Genomic DNA, 16721 nt, shown 5'->3' with positions numbered 1-16721 from the left:
TTTATCAACTAATAACAGAAGCATCATCCAAAATACTAGTCATTGAATATGGAATACAGATGGAACATGGTACTCTTTAACGGGGAGCTTGTTTACGTACAAGAATCCTTCAAACCCAATTCTATATTACAGCAACTTTGGGGGGCAATGCATAAATTATATGACCCTAAAGTTAAAAGCTAGGGTCAGCAAGTTACAATTAACCTGATGATTCCCATGCCTGGACCCAATTCAAATCCAAGGTGGGCCAATTCCTTTACCAGAAGAACGCTCATCATCGTATATCTGGATGAAGTACTTTCTAAGCAGCCATTCATTATTATCTTTTTCCTGGGTATTAGATCCTACTCTAGAAGAAAGTTCATGTGAAGCAGTTACAGAGATATGAGGATAGCTCAAAACAAACAAAACGGTTTGGTATACACAAACTGTCATCTAACATAACCTACAAACTAGGATCTCTCTTTAACCTGCAGCCACTCTATCAGATCGAACATTTGCTTCCAATACGGCATGACATTTACCAGTTGAATCGCTCATCTCACTCTCCCTTTGCTCATCTCTTTGGCTAGAACTCAAATTGCTTATTTTAGATAGAACTTGAGGATAGCCATTGCCTCCTTGCTGCATAAACTGTGACTGTGTCTCTCTAGGACCATTTCTTTCTGAATCTCCTACTCTATCCTTTCTTTGAAAATTCCTCAACATTACCTGTTTCACATAATCCAACAATGTCAAAAAAGTTTCATATCCTAAGGCCAATAAACCACACTGACTTGTCTACGCTACCACGAAAGATATGTTACCTTTAGTGATTCATTCTCAGAAGCAAGCTTTTCAGATTCCTCTGCTATAAGATTTATTTCATTTCTGAGTGCCATGTTCTCAGAAGTCAGTGTCTCAACTTTTGCAGACAACTCTTCGCATTCCATCTGTTTCATGGAAGTCGTTGTTAGCACAGCACAGCACAGCAGACAGGGTATCAATTGAACAGTATTTACTGCTTTCATAAAACAATGACAACAGACTTTGTCTGTTCATGTCTCACGATTTTACCTCTCTATCTCTGCAAGCCTCTGATAAAAATACTAAGAACAAGTCTATACCTGTTTCTTCATTCGAGAGCGTTTAGCTGACTCCCGATTAGATTGTTTATGCTTCTGTCGTTTTAATTCCCGTTCATCCTGTTTCACAGGCTCGTTTAGGACATGTACAAGCTTATTTAGTTCAACATATTTAAAGCTCATCAATATATTGGAAATAATTCACAATAAAAAGGTCACACTGTAGGTGAATGCAAAAAAAAAAATACAAAACCCTAAGTTGTAAGTAATGGGGATACACACGGAAGTTTCAGAAATATGAAAGGAAAACTTTCCCAAGAAATAGGAAATGACAAATTGATGTGTTGGGGTAAACACCAGAGTGCCCACCTATTACATAGATACAGCCAGGAAATATTCCCTGCTTCTGAATCTCTTCTGGTCTATATCATCAAACTATGCTGCCCTCATATCAGATAAAACTGTTATTATGCATTAAACCATCTATTACTTAAAGAGCCCTACAAATGAGATTTAGCTTATTCGAGTTATAATTGACTGTGGACCACTTCTATCTAAATCTTCTTAAGAAATGCACTTATGTTCAAAGGACTTGTAAGAACAAGATGGATATGAGAATATAATGATAGTGTGATCAAATCATATTTCATGGATTGTGCATAACCAGAAAAGATGAAAGAAGGGTTGTCATCCCACAAAACAGTTGATAAAGATCACAGTTTGAACCCACTATAAGAGAACTTGAGTCTGTTTTGTTTTCAAAGGACCAAGATATTCAAGATATGAATGTTAAGTTAGTTGAGCTATCTCAGAAATGTGCCCAACTTGAAGAGATTAGTGGTAAGTGCACAGTACTGGATGAAAAATGCACTAAAATGGCTTTTCAAGCAGCCCAAAATGCAAATGAAAGAGATTCCTTACATTTGGAGGTAGATGCCCTTAGAAAATCTCTTTCAGAAAAGGAAACATTAATGAAAGCTTCTTCAGAATTTTATTCTGACTTGAAACACCAGTTTGACACTACCATAGAGAAGTTAATAGCTGCCATTGAGGAAGTCATTCAAGATGAGACTTTGGCATCTGTTCCTTGCTCGGAGAGAATGTCTTATCTGGAGACAAGCCTCCTTTTTCTTATTGAGGAGTATAAGGTAGCTTTTTCACAAGTGAACCTGGTTCATAAATGCTTACTTGAGCTTGCTTCTAATTATGGAAACTTGTTGGAAAAAAAACCTACACTTTCTTTGGATGTGTTCCTCAGAGAAGTCTTCAGTTACAAAGAAAAGGAAGTAGACCAGTTAAATGAAGAAGTAAACGTAATGAATTCAATTAAAACTCAGCATGAAGAAGAAATTAAGGAACTGAAGGACCGTTTATGTAAATTTGACGAGAATCTTAAAGAAATGAGCATGGATAACAGCAAAATGAGAACTGAGCTTGAGCAGACAGAAAGCAAATTGTCATCAGTGAGAGAAAAGCTTAGTCTGGCCATCGCTAAAGGAAAAGGATTGGTTCAGGAACGCAATACACTAAGACAATCATTAGTGGACAAGTCCAATGAGCTAGAAAAATGTTTGCAGGAATTGCAGAAGAAAAATGATACATTGCATGAAACTGAAATGAAAGCTTCTAAGCGTGTTAAAGCACTGGAATTAGAGCTAGAAGATATTCAGAATTCTGCAAGTGCTTTTCGGGAATCAGTTTCTAACAAGGACTCACTTCTTCAGAAAATTGAAAATGTCTTTGGGGAGATGAATTTGCCAGAGGCAATCCACTCCAAAGAAATAATTGATAAAGTTGAGTGGCTTGCAAAATCATCTCTTGGAGTAAATAACACTATGTCTGAAACAAGTGTGGATGATGACAAAACTGGGAAGAGTCATCTTGAAGATCTAAAAGAAGAGTACGAGGAACTACAAAATAAATACCGTAGTGTAGTTGAGCAGTCAGATATACTGGAGAAGACTTTGTTGGAAAGGAACCATCTTATTCAAAGATGGGAACAAATCCTTGAGAATGTTGATATGCCAACATCTATGCGAAATACTGATCCAGAATTTCAGATTGAATGGCTCAGCAGAGCACTAACGCAGGCCCAACAAGATGCAGCTTGTTTTAAGCATGAAATTGAGAATGCTCAAAGAATTGCTGACTTATCTGCCTTTGAAGTGGAGGACTCGAAGAGGAGAATAGAAAGCCTAGAGGAAAATCTCTTGAAAGTAAACTATGAAAAACAGGAATATGTGAAAAGCCTCGAGGAGCTTAATTCTAAATTTGAATCTCTAAACGAGCAAGCAGTTCAAGATGCATCCCGGAAAGAGAGTTTATGCAATGATCTTGTTGATCAACCTATGAGTGAGTCCCCTGTGGAATCAAGCATTGCTGATAGGAATTTAATTGCAGAAGACTGCATGAAGAGACTATTGGATATGGTTATTGAAACATTGAAAGATCAAGATCTACAGGAGTTATCTTTATTCTGCAATAATGGGGAGCATCTCGAAGGATGTATCAAGAAACTCATAGAAAAGCTAAATGAATTATCTGAAGAAGTTGAAAAGCTCAAGGAAAGTGGTGATGCAAAGATGATGGAGCTTCAGGGTCTTCAGGCTGCAATGACCACAAAAACTACAGAACTTGAGGAAATGACTAAAAAGCAAGAAGAAGTCTATTTAGCAGTGGCATCACATACAGTAGAGATAGAAAGTCATATACAACAAAATAGAATAATGGCTGAAGAGCTAGAGACAGTGAAAAAACAAAAGGATGCTTTACAGGTACAGCTTGAGGAGGCAGAAGAGAGGTCATCAGTAATAAGGGAGAAACTGACTATGGCAGTGAAAAAAGGAAAAGGGTTAGCTCAACAACGAGAAAATTTGAAACAATCTCTGGATGAAAAAATAGTAGAACATGAGCAGCTAAAAACGGAGTTGCAATTACGTGACTCTGTGATTAATGAACATAAGCAGAGAATCAGCGAGTTGTCAAGTGAGCTGGAGCGCTTTGAAAGTCTAGAAACAGATGTATTTTCCTTAAAAAGTCATTGTGCCGAGCTAGAGAAGAAGTTACTTGATAGCAACAATACAAGACAGAGTATAATGAAGACATTAAACACTATTGACTTTACAGGTGAAGTTTTATACCAGGATCCGGTCAAGAAAATTGATTGGCTTGGTAAATCAGTGAATGAACTACAGCAAAAGATAGGTTTTGCTGAACAAGAAGCTACAAAATTCAAAGGAGAAGCTAACATACTAGCCACTAAGTTGGATAAGGTTTTTGAAAGGGTGCACTCCCTTGAGAGTGAGCTAGCAGATGCAGAAAACAAAATCTCAGCACTTTCAAATGCAAAAAAGGCAGTAGAAACAGAAAGTGACCATGAGATACAAAAAATCAAGGATGATCTGGCTGCACGCACTGAAGAGTTAAGAGAAGCTCATTCAAGGGCAGATGACCAGATTTCCAAATTGTTGAAACAACACGCTCAGTTGAAGCACTTAAAGGAAGAATATGGCTGCTTGCTCTCTCTTTTAGCACATGATTCTTCCAGGACGCAAGAGGTCTTGAGAAGTGTGGAGCTCTCTTTTCAAGATATATTAAGTCAACTTGATGCTTCAAAAGGGTTAGAGTTGCCTAGTATTGATCTTATGAGTGGATGGACTTATCCTAAAATTAAACAACCCAAGGAGGTAATGCCAGAGTGCCATTGATTGTTGAAATTGGTGTGATATATCATATAAAACCTGTTTTATAAAGTTTATTATTTTGTTTGTTGCGGGTTTTATCATATCACTTTAGAGTAACACTAGATGGGTTATGCTTCATGAACCTGCAGTCTGACCAAAATAAACTCCTTCATCCATAGGATTCACTATTCAGTAGTAGACCATTAAGGAAATGAGAGACATCCATAGATATGCAGAATACAAACGAGATTCAAAATATGCCCATAGTAATATTTAGAGGTCAACTATTACGATTGACAACTCTGCAATCTTTGTAGTTGGCCATGCCCTATTGGTTTTCGTCTAATACTTACCCATTAAATGTCCAGGTCAAGAAATTCTCAGAAGCAAGCTTTAAGATTCCTCTGCTTCAAGCTTTCAGATTCCTCTGCTATAAGATTTATTTCATTTCTGAGTGCCATGTTCTCAGAAGTCAGTGTCTCAACTTTTGCAGACAACTCTTCGCATTCCATCTGTTTCATGGAAGTCGGTGTTAGCACAGCACAGCACAGCAGACAGGGTATCAATTGAACAGTATTTACTGCTTTCATAAAACAATGACAACAGACTTTGTCTGTTCATGTCTCACGATTTTACCTCTCTATCTCTGCAAGCCTCTGATAAAAATACTAAGAACAAGTCTATACCTGTTTCTTCATTCGAGAGCGTTTAGCTGACTCCCGATTAGATTGTTTACGCTTCTGTCGTTTTAATTCCCGTTCATCCTGTTTCACAGGCTCGTTTAGGACATGTACAAGCTTATTTAGTTCAACATATTTAAAGCTCATCAATATATTGGAAATAATTCACAATAAAAAGGTCACACTGTAGGTGAATGCAAAAAAAAAATACAAAACCCTAAGTTGTATGTAATGGGGATACACACGGAAGTTTCAGAAATATGAAAGGAAAACTTTCCCAAGAAATAGGAAATGACAAATTGATGTGTTGGGGTAAACACCAGAGTGCCCACCTATTACATAGATACAGCCAGGAAATATTCCCTGCTTCTGAATCTCTTCTGGTCTATATCATCAAACTATGCTGCCCTCATATCAGATAAAACTGTTATTATGCATTAAACCATCTATTACTTAAAGAGCCCTACAAATGAGATTTAGCTTATTCGAGTTATAATTGACTGTGGACCACTGTTAGTTGTTCCCCGTCTTCCTTTTACAGGAGTTACAGATCCTTGGGCAGGCACATTATAGATGCCCATTCCAATATTTAGATTTGTAGTAGGTAGACTAACTGTTGACATTCCTGGAACAGGTGCTGGTGGAACCAAAGCCATTGTGCTTTAGCTTCTCCAGCCTGGGCATTATATGCTAGAGTATTGGCATCAGTAGCACTGGTTCCTGTCATTGTCGTGAAAATCAAATACCTACCTCTGTGGGAATGCACCATTTGTAGAACTGGACAATGCTTTCCCCTACCTACCTCTGCAGGTCCGCCGCCCCCTCAACACCCGCATGCAGGTCCGCCTCTGCAGGTCCGCCGGCGCCCCCTCAACACCTTCTAAACCCTAAAAAACTTTAACCTCTTAATCAACGGTTTATTTTTCTCCAATCGTCTAACACTAGATCTAAGGGCTACGATTACGACACGAAGACATTTTGGGAGGTTGATTTCAGAGGGGAACGCCTTACGGCGTAAACATAGAAGGGTCCATCCTCAGATTAGGCTTATCCTTGCTTCCTCGGGTGGAGGCCTCAGCAAAGCTCTTCTTCTACTCCATGAATGTTTCTCATGCGTGCTCCAAATCAAACTCAACCTCCTTCATTGGAGCTTCGCACACCCATGAACTGTCTCTGGGCTTCTTCCCATTGTCGTCTCTGGTTACGACTCCACTTTAGAGAACTATATTAACATTCAAATCCTCTTTGCATGGCTCATATCTCATCATTTGCAGGTTATAAGTACGTTGCGGTGGTAGTGCCCCTTTGTCGCATATCGTTGCTATCAGCGTAGGATAGTCTTCCGTTTCATGATCAAACAGCATGCAATACTTTCATGACGGATGTGTCGAGTTAGTACAATCACAGGCATAATATTCTGGTCCTCCGTAATTGTAGTAGATCAACTACCCTCGACCTCTTCTAGGTCCTCCTTTGCTCGCGCCTCATCTGCACCACTGAAAACCTATCCGTTCCATCACCGCGCTTTAGTCAGCGGGCATCATTTTTACTTGAACCCTATAGGTGGGAGTTCTATCCATTATCAACTCATAACTCCTACAATTACAGTCATCACGCCTTACCGACCTATAAAAGTTGCAGAATAGTTGTTGCGGTGCCTATACAAACTTCTGCAACAAATGATAATTATTCGTGGCATGTTTTCTTGCCACCTGACATATAGCACACCAAAGTGCAGGCCCCATGCTTGGTCCTGCTTGAGCTTCTATCCTTAAAGGCATTAATCCTGCTCCTACAATGTAGTTCCCAAAGACTTGGCAGTGGTCTTTGTCATGTCCCTGACTCTTGCATTTCAGGCACCATACCAGTTCGCACACCTCTGGTCGAACCGTTTTGTCCTGCTTCAGACTTGGTATCTCGAGGCAAATATTTTCAACTACGTATGGATCTTTTGAACCCTCCATATTTGAATGCTTCATCGAGGTTTCATGCAACCTCATTGCAACCTCGAAGGCCTCTGCCTGAGTCGATATATTCTATTATGATAGTGCAACCCTTAAGTGTTGCAGTAGCGAAGCCACAAACCACTCGCAATGTTGTCCGTCTGTTAGGTTCATGTTAGCTTCACGGATGGTACACTTCAACCTCTAATCGAGTTCTCAAGGTGTCTCGCCTAGTTGCATCGTGATACCTTTGAACCCTAAAGTCGACTGTGCTTCAGATTTAGGCCTACTGAATTGTCTATTTAGTGTTGTCTAGATGTCTACTACTACACCATTGGGGTCATCATTAGCATACATGATATACCAGGTTAATGCACAATCCTACAAATCACTAACCAATGTCTCCTTCCTCATTTTATCATTTGTAATGCCTTGATATTCCCATAAAACTTTTACAATGAACTAGAATTGGTCCGGGTCCTAATTCCCCAAGCCTTTGAATAAAGGAAGCTTCACTGAATTTTCCATACTAAACTGCGGTGGAGGCGGAGGTGGTACAGGTGAAGTCACAAGCGATGGAGGTGAAGTTGGAGGTGGTATTCACGGCAATCCTTGTTTGATTAACTGAATAGCACTTCATGGAGAAACCTGTGCTATTCCCTCTTCATCAACTCGTGGAGGTGAAAAAAATGAACTATATTTAGGACCCTTTTTTCCTTCGTTTCTGTAAGCTTTTCTACTTCACATATCTCCAAACATCAAGGTAGTTGCACAACCCATTTTTTGCACAAGAAAATTTTAATCTAAGTATTCAAAGATTTTGCATACTTACCTCGCGGTCCTTTGAAAAAGTGCCACTCTGCTTTGTTGTAGATGAGTAAGGTATCAATCACAAATTCAGTTACAAATCCTCTTATGATGTGATCGAGCCAATGATCAATAGCATGGGCCATCTTATCCTCTGATGCTTCCAACCTTCGCACTAGCTCTGTGGTGCACATAATAGGACCGTCAAGTTTCCACCTTCCTTGGCTATTTGCTAGCTTCACAATCCACTTGTATAGCTCAATCCAAAAGGAGTAGAAAAAGATATCATGGATCTCTATATATAGGTACCTGTCTAGACATTGTTCCTTGGTTACTCACAGGTTTCTGTTCACCTTCGTTGGGAATTCATGGATCTTCCTATCCAACCAGTCTCGATCTCTTTCTTAGTTGGGTTCCAGTGATACAACATCACAAATCTCTTATGCAGATTCTGGTCTGGAAAGGGAACCATTTGTTGGCTTGAGGGGGCGTAACCCAGGTTCAGTGTTAATTAGGAAAACAAATCCCTACATTACTGGCCCTTTCGGCATCATCTTGCGGACCGCGAACCGAAGTCTCACCTAAGGTAGTATGGGGGGGTGTTGGAACCAAGCTTCCGCACCCTGAGATGGTTGTGATGTCGGTTAATTTCCTCTATTATTGTCTTCGTGTAGGTCTCTTTGCTTAGGGCTTGGTATATGAGCCCTCTATTCCATCCTTCAATACCTCCACGAAAGGGTACGGTTGACCTTCGCATGGCCCTAACCCTCGATATTAATACTTTCTCTCTACTAAGGCAGCGTACCATGCAGATTTGTTAACTAGTCTAAGTGTCTTACTTATCTTATTAGATACTCATAGTTAGCACCACGTAAACAGATATTCGTATATGCATTCAGTTATCCACCATAATCATACAAATTCATGCATCACATAAGTATTATAAAATAAATTCATACATAAAATGATAAGATGCATTAACTGGAACAAAGACATAGAAATTCATAATACTTCTCTATATTGACATCTTCCAAGTGATTACAGACTCTATCCACCCTGTGCACATAGTTGTAAAGATCTGTGCACTCAACTTTGGACTTCCACCCTAGGCCTCTGCGCACTCTATTGTAGAGCCTCTACCTACGCTATGACCCAAAACTTAGACTTCTACTTAAGAGCTATGACCCTCTTACATCATGTGTCTCTAAACTACTTAGAGCTTAGCTCATTTATACAATCCCATGGTCCGTGGACCATTGTTAGATCTCTTACAGCCAACATTACTTTACAGAACTAAGGGTAGAGGACTTTATGACATATGACACCTTCACACTCCGCGACCATAAAATGTAGAGTCTTTACAAGCTTATTACAAAATTTGACCAAAACATGGGCTTTTAGCCCCAAAACTGTCCTTTGGGGGACCCCGTTCCCAACAGGAAAATATGGTGAAGAATATTGTTGCAATATCTTAAACCTCAACTCATAGTCCTATCTATAGATCTTTTGTAATAATAAGGGACATTACCGCTAAATCAGAATGCATTTGTAACCTTGCCGATTTTCTAGGAACGTATCTTGCAATACCATTACTATGGGAAAAAAGATTTGGAATTGAAAAAATAGAAGCCCATCGTTAGTCCTTTGGGCATGCCTTATATCTTGTAACTAGATTATTAAATGCACTCAAACCACATACTTTTGTTATGTACAATGGTAATCATTTTCAGCACTATGCAATCTACTTAGGCTTAATAGAAATAGAGCCATGTAGATTGGAGGAAGCTAGAAACGATGTCTATGAGGGCCCAAATATTGTAGGTATTTAATTTGAATTTTTGGGAAATTTGGATACAGTTAATTTGGCAAAATATCTAAATTTTGTTGTGGGATTGATTGATATCTTGTTACGTTGCATTGATACAAAAAATAGCATAGGTCAAGAAGTTAGGATTTCTTATTTCCCTTTTAGAAAGTCATGATATATCAGTACATACTACAAAAATCGATGCTAATGACTTGATGAAAGGATGATCTTATGTTGAGGACATTAAAGTTGAACTACACATGTTACCCATTTATGTTGTCTTCAAGGTTCAGAACCAATTTCGGCATCTCCTTTGACTCCAGATGGACTACTCGAATGACTATTCATTAACAACTAAAGAATATCAACAAGGGAATCTAAAGACTACTGATGCTCAGGGATGGAGGTATAGTGACTTTACAAAAAATCCATCATTGTTTAAAGAATATGAGTCTCCCTTCTCACTATTGTTGCAATAATTCCATATTCTCAAAGCTATCGCATGGAATCTATGCTCTTAATTCTTCAGGAAGGAGTATAACATGTTATCACTATTGCAATCAGTGTATCTTCTTAATGCCATCGCAAGGAATTATGTGATGATGTGCACTAAGAAATGATGCACCACAACACAAACGAATTGGATAATTACACACCAATGAAAGGGAATTAACTAATGATGTGCCATAACATAGGTGGATGGGTGAAGGAATATGTAATTGAATGAGTTAGGGAAGTGTAGATCAATTAGTTAATCTAGTGCCGCAACAGAAAAAAATGTAACTGAAGTGTTTCAAATTGTTTTTACCACTTAATTCAGGCAAGAAAGAAGGGAAATAAAGTAATGAGGTCAAAGCTTTAATGTTATAAAGTGACATTAGGAAACATTACCTTGCACTCTATTCTAATTAACTTGATCAGGTGACTTTTATTTCCAGTCTTGAATATTAAAATTTGATAACTAAATCTGAATCAATACTCTGGCGTTAGTTTCTATTGAAAAGCACTCAAATTTGATCAAAAAAAGGAATAGTAGCAAAAGGGATGATGTGAAAGAAAATATCGTTTGCTTTACCATTTCCATACTTTATGGGATCTTCACATGTTAACAGAAATGACTTTGAGCCTTAATTAGATGCTTATACTGTGGTGTATCTTTTTGTTATTGGAAAATGGGATACTTTGAATTCTTACCTTGTCGAAAAATACATTAGACGCTCCAATGACAGGAAGGCAGTTAGACACTCCAGTGACAGGAAGGTCAGCTTGGAGAACTCAGGTTTAATACCAACCAAGAAATACTTAAAAAGTTGGTGATGAAGACAAAATCAGACATTAGAAGCCACATTATCTTTGTGGAGAATTTGTTGAAAGGGAAGGAAGGATATGATCACTAGAAATAGATTATAGTCATCGTTTTCACACAAGGACAACACAATAGTGAAATTGAGGCTTATAAGTGTCTTCTTCTATGGAGAATTTAGAGCAACTTGATAAGTATGGTCTCAATGGAGGTTTTCTTTGCAATTTCTATTATAAATCAGTTTCTTCTAAGGAAGTCGCTACTTTAGAGATCTTGAAAATGTTGTATAGTATAAATATTGCAAATCACATTGGCTTAAATCTAGAGACATTATGAGTCCACTTGAGATTCAGGAGTTTCTACACTAGTGCAATGATGAAAATGCATTTTTCAATGATAAAACTACATCACAAGTAGTGATGGAAAGATAAATTGTTGAATCTCTCAACAAAACATACATTGCAATGGCCCATAATGGGGATCATGCTTATTTTAATTTGTTGGCATGTTAATCCTAGGAGATGTTAAGGTTTAGGGATATTGACTCACAAAAATTTCAAGAAAGGTCACACAAATCATAAGATGGGTGACATACAAAGATAATTTCCTTTGAAAATCTATCAAGTCACATTTTACCACAAGGAAATGAATGTGAGGTGTTTACAAGTACGCTACCATTGAAGAAATAGAAGTTCAAAATATGTTGATGGAAGAATGTGTTATGGGTATTCTTCATAGAATTTCACTTGGATTAACAATTTATGAAGTGGTAAATTAAAGGTTTATACATTCAGAGGATGGCGAAAACTTTGGAGAAGATCATTAGAAACTATAATTCAATTATTACAAGAATATCATGTCCAAAATAGCTAGATTGAGTTGAGTTTGAATCTCTATCAACTCTAAGAGACATGTGTAATTCAAATAGTTGAATGAAATTACTCTTCTTTCGCATGCGTATGATAAATCAAACTTGAAACCAATTCGAAAATTTATTAGTAATTCTAATCTTGTTTTGACTCCCAAACAAACTAATGGAGATGCTACATGATTGAATATAATGTAGCTAGAATTTAAATAAGGAACAAACCACTAAAATTAGTAGCAAATATTGAGAAAAAATGCAAGATTTCTACTGAGAACATAAGGAAGGATGGGTATTACTCAATTTTTTTTATGGGAAAGCCCTTAAATTCCAGGGAAAATCATTGCAAGATTGAAATGAATTGAATTTTGCAAGAAATGAAGCCTCTCCCTTTCTCTCTTATGATAATGGAACTCATAATTCCAATGAGGCTTGTGGCATGAAGAAAGAACATGGTTTTGGGTGAGTATTTGGTTCTTGTTTTACTTTTATGACACTTTGATGTCCCCAAGCTCTTTGGATATAATATGTAATGTAAGCTTTTAAGCATGTTTTCTTAGGCTCGTTAATCAAGAAGTGTTCTAGTTCCTAAATCACAAGATTATGGGGGAGGATTTAACACATAAATATGAAAGCAACTCCAATGTCACAAAATATTATGGGTATGCTATACAATATTTCCATACAGCTTGGGTTGTAGGACACCAATATGAACTCTCTCACTTATTAAAGGATATGGATCATATTAGGATGTTTACATCAATTTGAAAAAGTTTGTAGGTAGAATCACACTTATGAACACTTTAGATATCCTACTAAAATAAAACCAACCCTTTTACATCATTATTTTAAGCCACTTTAGGAACATAGTCTCATTTATCTTTTAAATGTTGTATATTGCACTACATTTGTGATCTATGTTCATCAAGCATTATAGGTCACTAGAGTAGTTGAAATTGAATAAGAATTGTAAGTTGAGACAAAATACACCAATGTATTTGTTCCAATAAAATTTATAGCCTCGAAAGAAAGCATCAAATTCTAGTGAGTTCTCAAATTCCTGTCCTCAAAAGGGGAAGGCATAACTTTTCATAGATGGACTTCCAAGTCAATAGAGTGATGTAAAGAAGTCTCCATAAAAAACATAGATATTCCTCATGCTAGTGAATGTGGGGGGTCAAAATATTATTTAGATAGATGTATGTGCAAGCTATTAAAGAGGCAGCAAGAAGAAAGGAATCCAGAACTTGAGGTCGGGCTAAAGTCATTTGAGATTAAGCTACATCCTAAAGAAAGATAACTTCAACAATGGAAGGAACAAGTTAAATATCTAACTATGCTTTCATTCAAGCCCAATTTCTTTAACCTCACTCATGAAGGCATGCCAAATTATTTTCTTGTTGTACTTTTTTCCATTGTTCTAAATATTATTTTGTCATGAGAATAGAGAGATGCGAAAGAATATGAAAGTTAAAATTCACTAGAATTAAAATAATTGATGAGGCAGAAAAAAAAATCATGTTGAAGTGGAAGGATCACCTATCCATCTATATAAACGTATCCTCATTCCCCTAAGGGAGGGGATTTTAGCACAAGTATTTTTGCGCTTAGGTAGTTGTGAGCGCTATTACTCATGGAAATTGTAGACTAACTTATCGTGAGGCTGGGGAATTATTTTGGAGATGATATGAGTAACTCACCTTCTCCTATTCTCCACTCTTGGCATATATTCTCCTATTCTTTCACGGTGATTGTAATGGATATCCAAAATTTCTATTATGTGTGTGTGTGTTTTCTTTAACATGAGTTATATTTTTATGAAGTAATTCATAAATTATTGCTCATATATCAGTTGAATATTTTCTCTTTCATTCTATGGATAACACTATATATTAACTATGAACTACTTTGCAATTAATTGCTAGTACTCTTTACCCTTGTATGTAGTTTTAGCTAGTTGAATCCTCTTGAGATGTAATTATTATTATTGTGATATTATATTCCTGTCCCTTTCAGTTTAATTTTATCATTTGTAGGCTAAACCATCCCCACCCTTCAGGTATTTCACAACTATCTCAGATTAACGTCCCTCCATTTGAAACCCAAGAAGAAAGAAGCAAATATGGTGGAAATTATGCCCACATATTGAATGGGGCTCTTACACCAAATGATTTGAAGTGTAATTGGGACTTCACACTTGTGAGATCCCCGTATTGTTGGAATTCCATTTTCCCTTGTCAATAGTTTTGGTGCTAGAAAGTGGGCATATGAGAGGTTGACTTGTGGAGCTTGCATCCTAAAGTTTTATTTTAAAATGGTTCTTTCCCGTATCCATATTTGGAGTTTTGTTTATGGAAGATTATATTTCATAAATTCTATCAAGATAGTTACTGTATCTCCAAAAAACAAGTTTGATGACAAGGGTGATATCTTTGCATCTGAATATATCTTTAATTTTCTTGAAATTTGTATCAATAATGGTGTGCATAAAGAAAGTTTCATAGTCGAATTTTCACGGTCACCTTTGAAGTTTATGTCAAAGCACGGTGTCAAACATTAGCAACCATATCCATTTCTTCATTAGAGAAATCCATTGGTGAGTTTAAATATTATTTTGAAAGGTAAACTCTAGAGAAATTATTTAAAAAGATGGATGAACTTAGAATGAAAACAGATGAATCACTTGAATATTTTCCATATATATTTCTTAATCCTTGTTATACATTTCTTGTAACATATGTGAATTAGGATCATTTGCACTTTGATTATTGGTTTACCTTTATATGGAAGAATGTAAGTGTGAATAAAGAATTGAAAATCAATCACAAGGTGATTCCAACAATATAAATTTTACCAATCAATGAAACCTTATGACTACATTTGTCACGCCAACTCTTTTCTCTCTGTTAGTTGTGAAACAAGGAAAGCCTTAAGGCTCAGAGGGGGAAATTTTCACCTATAACATTTCTCATCCTATTTCATCTTCATCACCAAATGAAGCGAGTACTTGTGTGAACAATAAAGTACTAGTTATCAATGAATAAGATAATGAAGAAATTTTAAATGATGAAGAGTAAACTGTCTTATTTCATAAATTGTAATACATTTCTCAGAAGTAGGTAAACTTGAAAATAAATTAGTAAATCATCTCTTTATTATCATATTGATGAGATTCTAGAGGATCCTATTAATCATCTATTAGAAACCATCCTTTGATGCAGGGAGGAAGGCCTCTATGCTACCATGTTGAAGTATTCCTTGGGGCATTTCTTAAATACCCTACCTATGATAAGGATATTTATGCCCTAGTGCAATCTATGAAGAAGTGGAAGCACTATCTGATGTGAAAGAAGACAATGATCCACACTGATAAATAGATAATATAGTACGTATAGGCTTAGAGTAAGCTATATCATAAATGAATTATAAGCAGATGGGAATTGTATAATAATTTCATGTGGTAATTAAGAATAAGAATGGAAGCACAAACAAGTTGGCCAACATTATTTTAAGGCTACTCACATCAAAGATCATCATTTCAAGAACTTTGAGGCACATATATCGTTTCAACCTTGATGAATATAGATATGCATATTTACAAGATGTGGACTTTAGGGAGATGTTTCAATAATTGTAGAGCTAGAGTAATCTACATGATGGTGACAAAATCATTGACTACCATCTCCATGATGCATTACTCTATGGGATAGATAAGTTATGTCTTCCTAAAACTCAGTGATTGCAGATGGTTAAAGAGGCCCACATCCCAAAGGTTGGAGGGAACTTTGGTGTAGAGAAAACAATGGCCAACTTGAAAAGGTATATATATTGGCCAAAGGTTCAAGGATAGGTATATAGGTTCATAATAGGAAGCAAGATTTGGTGGACTAACAATACTAGTAACACGAAACAAGGCCTATATCATTCGTTACCTGTACCCACTTGGTGTGAAGAACGATCCAGGGTTGTAGTGAGCACTGACGATAAGGCATTGTTTTGTTTAAGTTACATGATCCTGATGCAGCAACGTAAATTTTTTACGTCAAGTATTTTTGAGTTACGGTGTAACAGCAACGGGGATTTTTGACGTCAAGTATTTTTCGACTTACAGTGTAACAACAACAGGCAAAAAGAAACTTCTATTTATGAACAATAAACTAACTGATAAAATAAGTCTTCCTCACGTAGAGGGATCTTCACAAAATATTATGCTAAAGAGCATCTTCCTCTTGACAGAGGGATTACAACAGGAACGCTTCAGTTCCACAAAACAACTATCTCAGAAAATTTCAGCACTGTTGTGCAATACAAAAAAAACTCTCTTGTTCTACATTGTTGTGTGTTACAAAAGGACTTTCAATCTATGTATTTCTACACTGCTGTGTCTGCATTTTATAGTGCGGGAAAGGGTCTTCACTGCTTTAACTTGCTGATGAAGTCTCTGCTGCTCATGATTAACAGATTTGATCTTTTGTTGTATTTCTTGAGTCGGTGGTGATGAAATCTATGACTGATAAATGCTGCTACGGCTCGAGAATGGTTCTTTTTCTGTTTCAGCCGTTATGCCCA

General features: G+C 36.9%; 1 protein-coding gene and 1 pseudogene across 6 annotated transcripts; both read right to left on the bottom strand.

Moving 5' to 3' along the window:
• Positions 1-342: 342 nt before the first annotated feature.
• LOC149215077 (common plant regulatory factor 1-like) lies at positions 343-6401 on the bottom strand. 6 transcript variants are annotated; one of them, XM_089392507.1, is made up of 6 exons: positions 5760-6401; positions 5384-5511; positions 5101-5259; positions 1107-1184; positions 807-932; positions 343-711 (listed from the first exon to the last, which is right to left on the bottom strand). In XM_089392507.1, the coding sequence occupies exons 4-6, from the start codon at positions 1116-1118 to the stop codon at positions 466-468; spliced, it is 384 nt and encodes a 127-aa protein (XP_089248633.1). In that variant the 5' UTR covers positions 1119-1184; positions 5101-5259; positions 5384-5511; positions 5760-6401; the 3' UTR covers positions 343-465. The 6 variants fall into 6 exon arrangements, with proteins under 6 accessions (XP_089248633.1, XP_089248631.1, XP_089248634.1 ...); XM_089392505.1 differs by having other exon boundaries at positions 5434-5511; XM_089392508.1 differs by having other exon boundaries at positions 5434-5511; positions 6230-6401.
• On the bottom strand, positions 5128-6083 carry LOC149215078 (G-box-binding factor 1 pseudogene; annotated as a pseudogene).
• Positions 6402-16721: the final 10320 nt, after the last annotated feature.

The sequence above is a fragment of the Pinus tabuliformis genome, chromosome 1_1, assembly GCF_031772625.1.
Source record: "Pinus tabuliformis cultivar Carrire ecotype Pingquan chromosome 1_1, CPIR1, whole genome shotgun sequence".
In the NCBI taxonomy this organism is placed as follows: Eukaryota; Viridiplantae; Streptophyta; class Pinopsida; order Pinales; family Pinaceae; genus Pinus; species Pinus tabuliformis.
The sequence above is the reverse complement of the archived record's forward strand: the minus strand, read 5'-3'. Positions and strand labels throughout refer to the sequence as shown.

Bases quoted from the DNA above. Each gene is read 5' to 3' on its own strand.
- LOC149215077 (XM_089392507.1), bottom strand. The intron at 712-806 runs GTAACATATCTT...TATGTGAAACAG, and splicing joins CTGAGAATGAATCACTAAAG to GTAATGTTGAGGAATTTTCA.